Genomic DNA, 12,023 nt, shown 5'->3' with positions numbered 1-12,023 from the left:
ACTGAAGCTGAAAGTCGAGGCTGTTCCAATACTAAAAGGGCACGAGTCTGAACCACAAGCAGTGAAACTTTTTCAGGTGTCTGTGGTGTGTTGGCATGAGACGAAAGAACGGATTTTAGTCCAAACATCATGGTTATACTGAGTGAAACGGGATCCAAGGGGGCACACGGTTTTTAGTTCCTGAATTTATTCACAAGAAAGTTGCTTATTTGTTACTTCCACACCTTCTCAGAAACACAGAGAAACTCACACCAATAATTGCACGATTGCCGGTACTGAGCAGATTGACCAAGTAGAGGCGTAGAGAGAAACCTCTGCTTAGTTCTGAACTAATTACAAATTATTTAGAGTTATGAAGCGGGACAAGCTAATCTAGTGGTACGCAAAATTAAGGATTAAATGACAAGAAATGATCATAATACGTCCACTTTAAGTGACCAATGACAATCTGTTTGTTGTTCCGCTGTCACATACATGCTAAATAAACCCTGGACTTCATTGATGCTCCTTTTCTCTGTTTTTTAAGTCAAATATTAGAGGCTGTTTACACAGAGGATGTTTTACCAATACTGGCGACCTGTCCAGGTGTTCCCAGCCTCTCGCCCGATAACTGCTGGGATAGGCTCCAGCCCCCCCCGCGACCCGACCTACGGATTAAGAGGGTGTAGAAAATGGATGGATGGATGGATGTTTTACCAATGTGTGGTGTTCATGGGCTCAGCCAGACATCAAAAACTTACGTTGTCCAAACCGATCACCCCACACTGTCTCCATAGATGGTTTCACTCGTTCTGGGATGATACTTACTCTAATTTAGGATCTTAAAAAACACATGACATGATAAAACATAAAACACAAGTCTATAGGCACTTTTGGACCAAAAACGTGGGGAAGATTTATTCTGTTGCAACAATCATTTCAACTGGTCACCATAAAGTTGTGTTGTTTAGACCAGTCACTGCACGTTATTACTGAGAAAGGTCCTCATCTGACGCAGGAAGAAAAAAGTTCCTGGAGATGGAGTTCTACGAACTATGACCAAGGAAGAGGGCTAACTTCCTCCAGTAGTTTTAAGAATCATGTGGCTTTAGAGTTGCCATGAAATCATCTTGTGATGTAAAAAGAGACAGATCTGGACTGAAGCCAAATGCATTATTCAATCTAAAGTCTCAGATAGGTTTTAAAGAGGGACTCCAGGCCAAAATGACCATTCTGTCATTAACACATAGCAAGCGGATCTTTTGGCATACAACTCTGACATTAATTGTGTAATAGATTCCCTTATTTCCCAGTCCTCTATCGGGTCTTACTTCCTCAGAATTATGGGAAATGTTTTCGACTTATCCAAAAACAAAAATTACCATAAAAAAATCAAGAACTTTACATGACCTATTTAATGTACTCATGCTTCTGTGGGTAAGCAGTTTACTTCAGCCCTTTAGGTGATCGTAATCAACCTACAGAAGTTGAAACACTTCCAGATGTACGTTTGTAATGAGCTGTGACCTTTAACCTCACCACACAGGAAGTTGCAAATAGGAGATTATGACATTGCTTTTTCATCAGTTGGCCTGCCTCTGCTTGTGACTGTTACATCAGTTTCCCCCTTAATCAAGAGAATGACACATGATGTTTCCTTCACACACCCCTGACCTCAGTGTGTGTGGGTGTGTGTGTGTGCGTGTAAAATGCAAATGGCACAAAATACACTGAAGACAAGCGACAACTTGCTGGGACCTTAGACCACTGTATTTAATGATTTAATACTCTGTGAAATAACTTAAGCAGCTAAAACATCAGAATCACTTCCCAGTTCAACTTAACCTACGCTTTTGGTGGTTTTGAACCCAAGCTGAACTGAGGGTGAAGTGTCCTGTTCGACTGGTCACACTCGAGGGTGTGTAGAAACCTGCGCTTCCTATTTCCACTTCCACTTCAAAAGAGAATCAGCCGTAGTTTTCATTACAAATGAATAAATTCTCTACATTGCTGTGTCCGTGCCTTCGCTCTGTGCAGTGGAGCATGTGGATTTAGTAAAGATGAGACACAAAAACCAAACTGAGACTAGAGCCAATCATTATTACCATTATTTCTCATTTGCATTAGAAACCCTTTTGTGCCAGATGTCGTTCACTCCACCGATATTTCTGCTCCTGGATTTTCCACTGATGTAATTAATTAATGCCAAAGAAAAGGGCAGCTGGACCTTGGCTCGACTCTAAAAATATGGCATAAGCTGATTTGTCTTTTAATAATATCTGTTTATGGAATCTTAAACTCAGCCAATAGGAGGTCATTCCTTTGAAAGAAAAGATATGATTAATATGTTTTTCCTCAGCCCTGCTGTTTTGGAAGATAGCCTACTTATATCCTAGTGTATTGTATTTGTTGCATCAGTGTGTGGCCACTATTGCTACCAATAATTCAATTATTTTCATTATTGTCATTGGTTAGATTTGTATTTTGATCAATATATAGTCACATGACCCCATTTCAACTGAGTTCTGCTGTGGGACAGATGGCCTCACATTTGACTCTAGAATACTTTGGTATCCAGAGGGGTTCATGGTGGACTCAGTGACTGCAAGGTGCCCAGGTCCTGTGGCTGCAGAACCAGCCCAGATCATCAGCCCTCCACCACCGTGCTTGACAGCTGGTATGAGGTGTTTGTGCTGATATGCTGTGTTTGGTTTCCTCCAAACGTGCTGCTGTGCATTATGACCAAACAGCTCCACTTTGCTCTGGTCTGTCCAAAGGACATTGTTCCAGAAGTCTTGTGCTTTGTTCAGATGCAGCTTTGCAAACCTAAGCTGTGCTGCCATGTACTTTTTAGAGAGAAGAGGCTTTCTCCTGCAGCCCTTCCAAACAAGCCATCCTTGTTCAGTCTTTTTCTAACTGTGCTGTCATGACCTTTAACCTTTAACATGCTAACTGAGGCCTGTAGAGTCTGAGATGTAGCTCTGGGGTTTTCCACAGCTTCTCTGAACATTGTGCAATCTAACCTTTGAGGTGAACTTGGGACATCAATAAAAGTAAACAGCGTCTCATTGTTTTTCTAGAAGTTCTATGTTGTGACACGATCAGATAAAAGAAAGCAAATGTCACTTTAAACTGATGTTCGTAAGAGCAGCAACACAAAAGGTTGAAATGAAAGAGGAAGAATGTAATTTGTGTGAATGTTATAATTAAAATGCCAGTCATGGATCGTGCAACATGAAGGCAGGTTGAAACATCACCCAAAATAAAACACAGTACCACCCACTCTATGACTCTGCACAGGATGATTTCTAATCTTTCCCACAACATTCTCATATGTAGACCGCACTCATTTCTGAATGTATAAACTAACTAAGTAACTAAAAGAAACTTTTCAGGGCTGAATATTTCAGGGGGTTAACTTTAAATCTATGAATCTATATCTACATCTACAAACTCATCAAAGTGCAACACCAACTCCCGATAAGGGGTCACAAAGTAGTGCTGACGTATTTAAATGTTTGTGTTCATTCCACTGTCATCCCACATCAGATGGCACATTTCAAGCAGAGACCAGCAGACGTGGACTGAGTTTTTCCCAGTGTTTGTTTAAAAGTATCTTGAGGTGAACCACAAGGGAGGAGTTGAATATTTGAAGCCATTTATGTTATGAAGTAATAAACGGCCTTTCAGCAAAGAGTGATTGTTGTGAGTCCTGTTCATCAGATTAAAGGAGAAATTTCTTGTTTAGTTTTTCGTCATCGGTGAATTGTTATTGGATCATTTTATTTTCCGGCCCTTTTTGGCATGTCAAGCAATGATTTCATCACTAAGCTCAGTTTGTACTTCTGATGAGACCTCAGAACTTTATTTGCTGTAAATAGTTCATGCACCAATCTTAATTGGAAGAAATCTGATATGTAGAAGGTTCATTCATGTAAGAACACATTTTTCCTATATTCATTCATGTCTTTAGTGTGGAACTCTGAACATCTCATGTTGATAAGGTCTTGAGCTGTATGTTCCCACAGTTAACTGATAGTCAAGCATGATAAGCTGCAGAAAGCTGACATGTCCAGTCTTGTTCTTTGCTTCAACACAATCACAGCTGCTCTGAAACATGATGAGTAGCTTCCCTGTATTTATGTGGGAATGGCTGACTGCTTTATAAATTTGCCTTTATTCGAAGGAAAAAGTTATGTTTTTGATCATTTTCATGCACATCATTTTTAAAACACTGTTGTTAACATCACTTAGTGACTGAAGTGTAATATGTGTGCAGTATCCCAAGTGATTTTTTGCTCATTCTTATGGTAAAAATGTGTATTTTCTAATGTAAGTTTCTTTATGCATATAACACAATCAAATCCACCAGGTTCAATCAAATGCCCTTTCTGTTATTTCCAAAAATAGAAGAATTAAATTAAATGCTTCATGAGTGAAAAAGCATTTGGAGAAAGATTTTTCTGATTTTAGAATGTTAACTTATTAGAATATAATAAGTAGTACAGCACTGTGCAGAAGTCTTGAGCCGTCCCTCGTTTCTTTATATATTTCCAGAAAAACAAAGAATGGGTGCAATTATTTATGATTACAAACAAAAATGCAAAAACACACTACATGCTGACACACGCCAAGTTTTCTGCTCACAGCTCTTTGGGAATGCAAAAATACTGTCTTGTCTTGTTTCCATCCTTCATAGATGCAGCTAAAGAAATAACAAAGTGTGTTTGTGACAGGCTACGACTGACAAAGACACAACACTGGTTCCTCCCTTGAGTTAGGTGCCTTTTTCATACCTGTATGTGTCATAGATCAGAGTTTAGTGGCTTAAACAAAAAAAAGCACATTCCCCTGAAACAAGGTGCAAGGATTGGACTGAAAATGAGTGAAAAAGCAGCTAATGTGCAAAGAAAAACTCTGAAACACTCACAGAAAGGGTAAAGTCTGGCTGCTTGGAAGAAAATGTATAGAAATTAGTATCTCAAGACTTAAATGGAGCAATTGAACGAACAATGTGAGATGCATTATTAACAGAAGATATTTTATTCAAGAATGTATCAAAAACAAAACTTAACAGATCAAAGGAGGAAGTACACAGTGGTCATATAAGTGCGGCTGTACCTGATTTTCTACAACTTATTCATTTAGGCTAAGATGCTCAACAGTTGAGCAGCTACTGAAAACAACACCTCCAGTCGTAGATTCAGGCACAGTAGGGTACAGACAAGTTCAACTCAGTGCTAAGGGGCTTTCTGACTAGCTGTGGGACATTGAACAATTACAGAAACGGCATCAACACATGACAGAAGGTCTCAGCTCGCATATCACACACCATAAACAAAGCATCAAACTTTAGTCCTCATTAACTTTCAAATGCACTGCCAAACAATCAGAATTTACTGATAAACAGATTCCTTTTTAGCTATGGGGGACATTTTTGGATTGATTTTGTTTTGAACATTTTTAACCTTAAAATCTTTGGTTAATTAGTTTCCCAGTTACTTAGTTCACTTGAAACCGACACGAATAGAGAAGGAAAAATGAAAGTGGAATGATGGACACATATTTGGCAGAGAGTTTAGCTCAAAACAAATGTGTCGGGTTTTTTTCTGGCACATTCAGAAGACGAGCAATAAGCAGATGCTGCACTTCTGACTAAATGCTATCAATAAATACTTTTTAGAAAATACTTTTTTTTTTGCTCTGTCAAGACCAAAGAGGCATATGGTGTTCACATACAGCAGCATGGAGATGATGCGCAGTTAATACAATATGTAAGATTTTAGGTAGAAAACAACAAGACAGTAAAATAACACTTGTATTCAAAGCTTCATGTGAAAAAAAACTTTAAGAGGAAACACACAAATAAATAAACCTTGAGTTCTACAGAAAAGTAACCTGCATGTTTGATTATACCGTAATATTTTACAGGCTTCTTTAATAAGTGCAGAATTATTATCCCGTCTGCAAAGTACATTTCCCTTACACGACTGCTTCTGACTAACAACGAACAGCCGGAGTCACTTCACTGACATGGAGACAGGAAAAAACAAACCAACCGTCTCCAGCCTGTGTCGGTCCTGAGTGGTTAGTAGTAGCAGCAGATTTAGTTATCGACATCGTGTAAAGAACAAGCAGACTGAGATTTACAGCAACATCAGATCGTACAGTAGTCATTCAATAAATATACTGTGTCAAACACAAATTACAAACAACATCTTTTTAAAGTCAGTGACTCGCAGCCCTTAGGCTACACACTCACACCGTCAGTCTGCATCTGCTTTGCTTGAGGGTGAACAGTTAAACTATGTGCCTCGATCACCTTGAAATCACACTTTGGTACAAAAACAGAAGAGATCCTTTTCAAAATGCCAGTAAATACAAAATAAAAAAAAGCTGTTGATGTCTTTGTTTTAGTGCTTTAGCATTGGCATCCTTGGCCCAGACTGATGCATAAAAAAATACATAATGCATGTCATGGTTCAGATAACTGTACGTCTCTTCACGTCTGACCTGCAGCTACAGTTTCAAGGAGTGTGAAGTCACTTTGAAACACTCTTTAGCAGCTTTGTGGACAGTGAATCAGACTGAGGAGTCTTCTGTAGTCATTCTCAGGTCATAAGTCTATGTGGCAACTTCTCCTGCTGCGCCAACAGTCTGTGCTACATCGATGGCGGCAGGTGGAAGAATGGCAAGTCTTCAGTAGGGACAGAAACACCAGATGAATCATAGAGGACTGGGACACTGCATGTGATCAAGGGTCAGAAGTCCTCCATTGAGTGGTGCTACTGTGGAGGCGGAGGTGGATATATTAGAGGTGAGGTTGTGGAGTTGTAAGGTGCTCTCCTTGATATGCTGGATGAAAAGATTTCTTTCATCCTCGGGCGTCTGGCCGTTCTGTGCTCGGACGATGCAGGTCGGCCGGTGCAGGTTGAGCATGTAGACCAGCTGCTGCTTCTGCTGCTTCAGCTCCTCAATCTGAGCTTTCAACTCTGCGTTGACACTCTCCAGTTTCTCAGACTCCTAAAGTGGTAAAAGAGGAACAGACTTGGTTGTTAATGCTTTACCAACATGAGTGAGGAGTTTCATTTGTCCAAAATTAAAAAAAATGAAATAATAATAATATTTTTTATAAAAATATAAAATATATATATACATTTTTTTAAAGTCGTACACATATATATATATAGAAAAGAAAATATATATATATATAAAAGTTTAAATCTACCTTCTGCAAACACTCCGTCTTTTCCTTCTTCTTGTTGCGGCACTTTGCAGCTGCAACTTTGTTCCTCTCTCTTCTCCTCTTCCTCCTCTCGTGCTCTTCTGGCGTCACCTGAAACCAGAGAAAAATATAGTGTTTAAAACCGAAAAGAATCCTCACCGTGAACCAGCCATGAAAATATAGTCACAGTGTCCCTCTGCCTCACCTCTCTCCGGACCCCAGACCCACGCGAAGGTTGCTCAAAAGCTCGGTCCGAGCTGGAGCTGGCGCCGTCCGAGCTCACGTCAGCGCTGAGCCCGTTGGACAGCCGCTTGGTCTGGATGGCCAGCCGGAGTTCCTCTTTCACGATGGGTGTGAAATTTGTGAAGTCGTCCAGGGTGAGCGTGCCCGGCGGGGAAAGGCAGGGAACCAAGGCGGAGCAGCTGATATCAGCCAGCGAGGGACCCGAGTGCTGCAGCATCATTCTGGAAACAGGAGAGATGACTTATTACACGGGGACCAAAAGAACCAGGATTTTTTAATGGTGTCACGTTGACACCCAGACGAAATAAATGATAATAAAAAAAACAACAACTTTGTTTTAGTTCATATCCCTAAAAGTGATCACTTAAACACACAATAAGCCCACTGAGAGAAATCAGAAAACCTGTGAACCCAGCATCAACAACCGCAGACAAGTTATGTAGAATCGGTGAGAACATAATAGTGATACGGTTTTGCTGAGTAATAATGACCTCGGGGCAATGTGGAGATCAAACAAAGCTGTAAGAAGTTTGTTTGAATGCCAACATGTTGTGCAACGAGCCAACAGGGAAGGAGGAGAAACAGGTTTTTTCCCCAGAGTCAAATTTCTTTTGATTGCGTAAAATGTTAAGAGCAACAAACGTTTACCTTTTGGAAAAATGCCATAAAAACATTAAAGGCAAACGTGAATAGGCTTATCGAAAGAGAGCAGTGACTAATGGAGAGTAGTCCGACAGTTTGATAAGATTGATGAAGTTTATCAGACATCAGCTCCTTCCGAGCAAAACCAAAATAAACACCTTAATTCAAAGTTCATATTCTGTGGTGTGTGAGAAGATCCTGGCTGCTGTTTGTATCAAAGCTGGGTTTTGTACATTTGTTCCGCCTAATGCGATTTGTTTCAGCAATCATTAAACAAATGGCATTTAATTAAACCTTCATGACGTTGGCATCATTTCCGCGATTATAAAAAAGCGAAAAAGCGAAACAATGTTGATCTTCTCTCAAAAAACAAACAAAAAAATAATAATAATTGTTTTTAAATCTTGCACCCGAGCAGGACTAAATCAAAGAAAGTATGAGGAAAAAAAATCTTGCAAAAAGTTTTATAAACGTAAACAAAAGTTTCCGCATCCATAAGTAATGGCTGAAAACTAACAGCAAAGTTCCACCTTTTTATATTTCAATTCAGTCCGACACACACGAGCGCGTCGCTGTGAGAGCGTCCCGGTGCGCTCCGCGCACGGATTCACCTCTCCGCTCCTCACAGGGACGTGAGCACCACAACACCGCCACCTTCCCTCCTCATTCCCGTGAAAAAGGGAAAGGATTCTCTTACCTGTTAAAGCTCTGGGGGAATGGATCAGATGAAGTGGACGCGTGGAGAAATAAAAGCCTCTTCTGACAGAGCCGGCCGCTTCGCTCTTCCTGTGTCGCCTCGTTTCTCTGCTGGCTTTAGTTGCGCTTGTGCACTCTGAGTTGCATCACTCGCTTTTATAGGAGCACGAAGGGGCGGGGCGCAGTGACGCTGGCAGGGATCTACTAGAGAAGGAAGAAGGGGGGGAGACGGGAGGGGTGACATCATCCTATTTATAGAACTGTGATCCTGTGATGATGCAATCCAGCAACTCCGGGCTGCTCTGCCATAAGAGGACAGGCTTCCCCCTCCTCCGCTCTCCTTCTCCATCCTCTTTTCACAGATTTTCACTCCAAAAACTGTTCTTCCTTCCTCTTTCTCCTGTTTCAGCAGCTTTTCTAACCATATTGTCTCATTTATCATTCTGTCCACCTTTACTTGCCTCTTTTACTTTGTTTTGTCTTAGAGACCCAGCTTTTCTCTTCTCCACTAAACGCCTTAAAGCTCATCCCTCTATCGTCAGGTAGACTTTTCCACTTTCTCTGTCCCATTATTCTTTCCCTCTCTTTTATTCTTCCATTGTACTTCTATTTCTGTCCCCCTCTCTGACTTCCAACATCTAACATCCCTCCAGCCCCTTCACCTGTTCATTTCACTCCCCCCATCCACTGTCCCACCCTCATCATCGTCCTTTTATTGTCTTTCATCCAATCTCCCTCCCTCTATCTTCTGTTCACTTGCTTCCTATTCAATGACTGAATTTCTTTCTCGTCCTCTTCCACACACTCAAATGTCAGCTTAATGAAGTCATAAACGACTAAATCAATTAAACTTTTGAATCGATACAAATCAACAAGCATAAGTTTGCTCACCCTCTTCCTTTCCTCTGTCTCATCACCCTGTTTTGACGCTGACATGGATTTCCATCCCAGAGATTCCACATTAACGAGTGAAGAAGACTGTTAAGGCAGAATGACACCAGACAGTTATTTATTGTGTGGTTCCATGTCAGCAGCTGGAGTATAAAACCATGTGGTTGGGCAGACAGGCAGAGGGTGGATGGTGAAGATGGGGTGTGTTCCTCTCTCCTCCAAATGTTCGGATTATTTTTTAAAGACTTTCTAACCTGATGAGACGATCATGAGGAACATCTGGGTAGGTGAAGAAAATCCATTTTGCTTGTGTTCTTTGTGGTGTGTTGTCTGAAGTTTGGGAGTTTAACACTTGGCTGTAACTCTACATGAGGCTGTCCTGTGTCTTTAATCTGTTCTAAGCAAATCATCTTGTTTACTCGTCTGCTGAAACAAATTTCTTAAGACGTGCAGTGAGAAAGCGTGTTGTTATTTGAAAAGCACACCCATTTTATAATTATTCAGGAAACAGTGGTCATGATTATTGCTACAGTCCGGTGAAAAAGTCCTGATCCACCCCTCATTTTTTTAAAAATTTGCTTCCAAGCAGCCAGACTTCCTGGTCACCTTTTAAAGTGGTCTTGAGCAATAGTTCTCCGGCTTTCTTACTTTGGACATTCAGTCCAGTACCTGAGGAATGTGTTCTTTTGTTAAAATGGTAAATTGACTGTATTTATATACAGCGTTTCTCTTCTAGTTGACCACTCAAAGTGCTTTTACACCACAAGCCACACTCACACAGCACCTCTAACTCTACACAGAGCTATTTCTTCTATCACACACATACACTCACACCGATGGACACATCAGAGGCAACGTGGGGTTCAGAGTCTTGCTCAAAGGCACTTCAATCTTTTTGAAGATTTGGCAGACGACTGCTCTTCTTCCTGACAGAAAATAGGATTTTTGCAGCAACAAGGTGATTCTCAAAGCGCTATTAGCTGAAAACTTGGCATATCTCAGCATTAGGGCTGTAGCGATACACTAATCTCACGATACGATACAATAAGATACACGACATTCAGCCAACTATTCGATACAATTTAATACACTTACATCATTTTCTGAAAGACTTTAAAGGGACAGTGTGATTTCACATGAATCGTCACTGATTGGACTGGTGGTCCAATCAGTGACCGGAAGGACGGACCGCCAGACAAACAAACATGTCACAAACGTGTCTTTAGCGTACGCGGACTCATGTTTATGTTGTGAATATTACATCATCAACCTGCTTGTTTTACTTGCTTCAAAATCCAAATTCTCTAATTACAAACCATCTTTTTTCATTTTTGAGAAAGAGCTCAAACAATACATTACAACAATCCTTCATTCTATATACAGAAAAGCCATCAAAACCGCTGAGCTAGGCATTTTATATAACGTTTTTATGAACTCATTTATCACTGCTTTGTATAATGTGTGCCCATACAAAGTGCACCAAAGCACACTGATGGAAACAGCTGGTAATGTTGTGAAGGTTCATTTTAAGGCATGCATGAGGTTTTCTAAACAAGTTCTTTAGGTGCAAGTATTGGTCTAGATGGGAGTCCCTTTGTTTAGTCCCAACACCTGTGACCCACAATAACATCATAAAACCCCAGGTTCTGTCCTGTCTAATAAATGTAACTGACTCGGTTTGAACTATCGGTAAAACTCCTGGCTGTTCATTAGTCAACAGTGTGATTTTCATCTTATATCAAGACCAACAGCACTGCTTCCTTCTCACTGATTCTTCGTTTCTTAACTTCTCTCTTGTGTCCAGCTCAAAACCACTTATTTTGTCATATAGAAACTACCAGTTCCACCTGCCAGTAAATTGTAGCTTTTTTAACTTTCAGTTTCACCAACCCAAGGCTTTCTCAGAAAAAAATATTTCTTAAGCTGGTGAGGAATTTGGAGATGTTACAACCAAATTATCAGAATTTTGTGCGTCAGTTTGAGGACTCATAGCTTTACTCTGAATGAACAGGAAACATGACTTCGAACATGTGTTATGGATGTTTTATTCACACCATTTCCTCCTTAGTTTCCAGGGAAGTCTTGGCAGTGTGATGAAATTGCGTGTGTATTTCATTTCAGATATGCTTGCGTGGAAGTCATATAAGTGGGATGTCATAACACCCAGCTGTAAAAGCAATAAAGCGGTTAATAATCAGCCAGATGGTGTTCCCCTGCCCAGAGGTACAACAGGCCTTATGGTGGAAACACACGTTCACCTGCTGATTAGCTGACACAGTCATATCTATTTAGTTTAAGGGTTGATAGTTTAACAGATAACATCCCATCTGGGACAGCGAGGCTTGAG

At 40.6% G+C, this 12,023-nt stretch overlaps 1 protein-coding gene across 1 annotated transcript; it reads right to left on the bottom strand.

Moving 5' to 3' along the window:
• Positions 1-5,003: 5,003 nt before the first annotated feature.
• On the bottom strand, positions 5,004-8,913 carry atf3 (activating transcription factor 3). The gene is made up of 4 exons (XM_072362116.1): positions 8,787-8,913; positions 7,410-7,668; positions 7,208-7,315; positions 5,004-7,002 (listed from the first exon to the last, which is right to left on the bottom strand). The coding sequence occupies exons 2-4, from the start codon at positions 7,665-7,667 to the stop codon at positions 6,706-6,708; spliced, it is 663 nt and encodes a 220-aa protein (XP_072218217.1). The 5' UTR covers position 7,668; positions 8,787-8,913; the 3' UTR covers positions 5,004-6,705.
• Positions 8,914-12,023: the final 3,110 nt, after the last annotated feature.

This window comes from Leuresthes tenuis, unplaced genomic scaffold (assembly GCF_036924035.1).
Source record: "Leuresthes tenuis unplaced genomic scaffold, fLeuTen1.0.hap1 SCAF_13, whole genome shotgun sequence".
Lineage (NCBI taxonomy): Eukaryota > Metazoa > Chordata > Actinopteri > Atheriniformes > Atherinopsidae > Leuresthes > Leuresthes tenuis.
The sequence above is the reverse complement of the archived record's forward strand: the minus strand, read 5'-3'. Positions and strand labels throughout refer to the sequence as shown.

What these genes read in the sequence shown, in the direction of transcription:
- atf3 (XM_072362116.1), bottom strand. Translation starts at nt 7,667, where the DNA reads ATGATGCTGCAGCACTCGGGTCCCTCGCTGGCTGATATCAGCTGCTCC. An exon ending in GGTCTGGGGTCCGGAGAGAG is followed by an intron (nt 7,316 to 7,409) that starts GTGAGGCAGAGG and finishes CTCTGGTTTCAG; the next exon opens with GTGACGCCAGAAGAGCACGA. An exon ending in AGACGGAGTGTTTGCAGAAG is followed by an intron (nt 7,003 to 7,207) that starts GTAGATTTAAAC and finishes TTACCACTTTAG; the next exon opens with GAGTCTGAGAAACTGGAGAG.